The following is an 853-nucleotide window of genomic DNA, read 5'->3' as shown; positions in this document are numbered from 1 at the left end:
GAAGAGAAGATAAAGAAGAAAGAGATGTAGGCGAAGGAGAGGCGAGATAAGGAGAGGAAGAAGAGGAAAGAGATGGCGAGACAGAAGGAGAAAAAAGAGAAGAAGAATCCAGAGACGGCTTGTCTCCTCCTGCCCTCCCTTCATTCTCTCCTTCCCCCCCCACCGAATTCAAAGATAGAGAAGAAGAAGACATCTTGAAAGAAGTTGAAAAGAAAGAAAGAGAGAAGGAATTCTATCAATGAGAGACAAGGAGGGATGAATGATGAAGCATACAAGAAGAAAGAAAGAAAGGAAACCCAACCTATCTATGTATCTACGTGTTTCTTTTTCTCTCTCTCTCTCTTGCTATTCAGATAGGCATGTCTATAGATAGATACATAGATAGATAGGAGAATAGCTCTCTATAGAGGAAGAGAGGTAAAGATAGAGAAAGAGATGGATGTATCGACGAATGAATGAGTGACTTTCCTACATGTGCGAAGGATGGATACGCCTAACTCCCCCCATCTATAATAGAAAAGAGCAAGACATGCACTTCATATGCAAATGAAAAGAAAAGGCGTGAGATAGACTACAGGAAACGACAAAGCTTGAGAGAGGTAGAAAGAAGAAGAGAAAGAGAAGAGAAAGAAGAAGAGACTTGGAGAGAACTTGGGATCTGTCTTAGCAGAGAAGATGAAGAGGGAGGAATGCTGAAACAGAGACAAAGAAAGAGATGAAAATTCACAAGAAGGGAAGAAAAGAGAAAGAAAGATAGATAAAAGTCGTGGCTTTTCTTTCGAGGAAAGAGACTGAAATCTGGAGAGAAGAAGAGAGACAAAGGGAAGGATGAAGAAGATGAAAAGACCTCTTG

The 853-nt window shown here is 40.7% G+C and overlaps 1 protein-coding gene across 1 annotated transcript; it reads right to left on the bottom strand.

Annotated features, from left to right (window-relative positions):
• Positions 1 to 571: 571 nt before the first annotated feature.
• CSUI_011374 (uncharacterized protein) lies at positions 572 to 691 on the bottom strand (the record flags this gene model as incomplete). Its single annotated transcript, XM_068071473.1, has 1 exon — positions 572 to 691. A coding segment is annotated over one exon (120 nt), but the record flags the coding sequence as incomplete, so codon positions are not given.
• Between the last annotated feature and the right edge of the window lie 162 nt (positions 692 to 853).

Source organism: Cystoisospora suis, assembly GCF_002600585.1.
Source record: "Cystoisospora suis strain Wien I chromosome Unknown contig_11151, whole genome shotgun sequence".
NCBI lineage: Eukaryota > Apicomplexa > Conoidasida > Eucoccidiorida > Sarcocystidae > Cystoisospora > Cystoisospora suis.
Note: the sequence above shows the minus strand (reverse complement) of the source record. Positions and strands in the feature narration are given on the sequence as shown.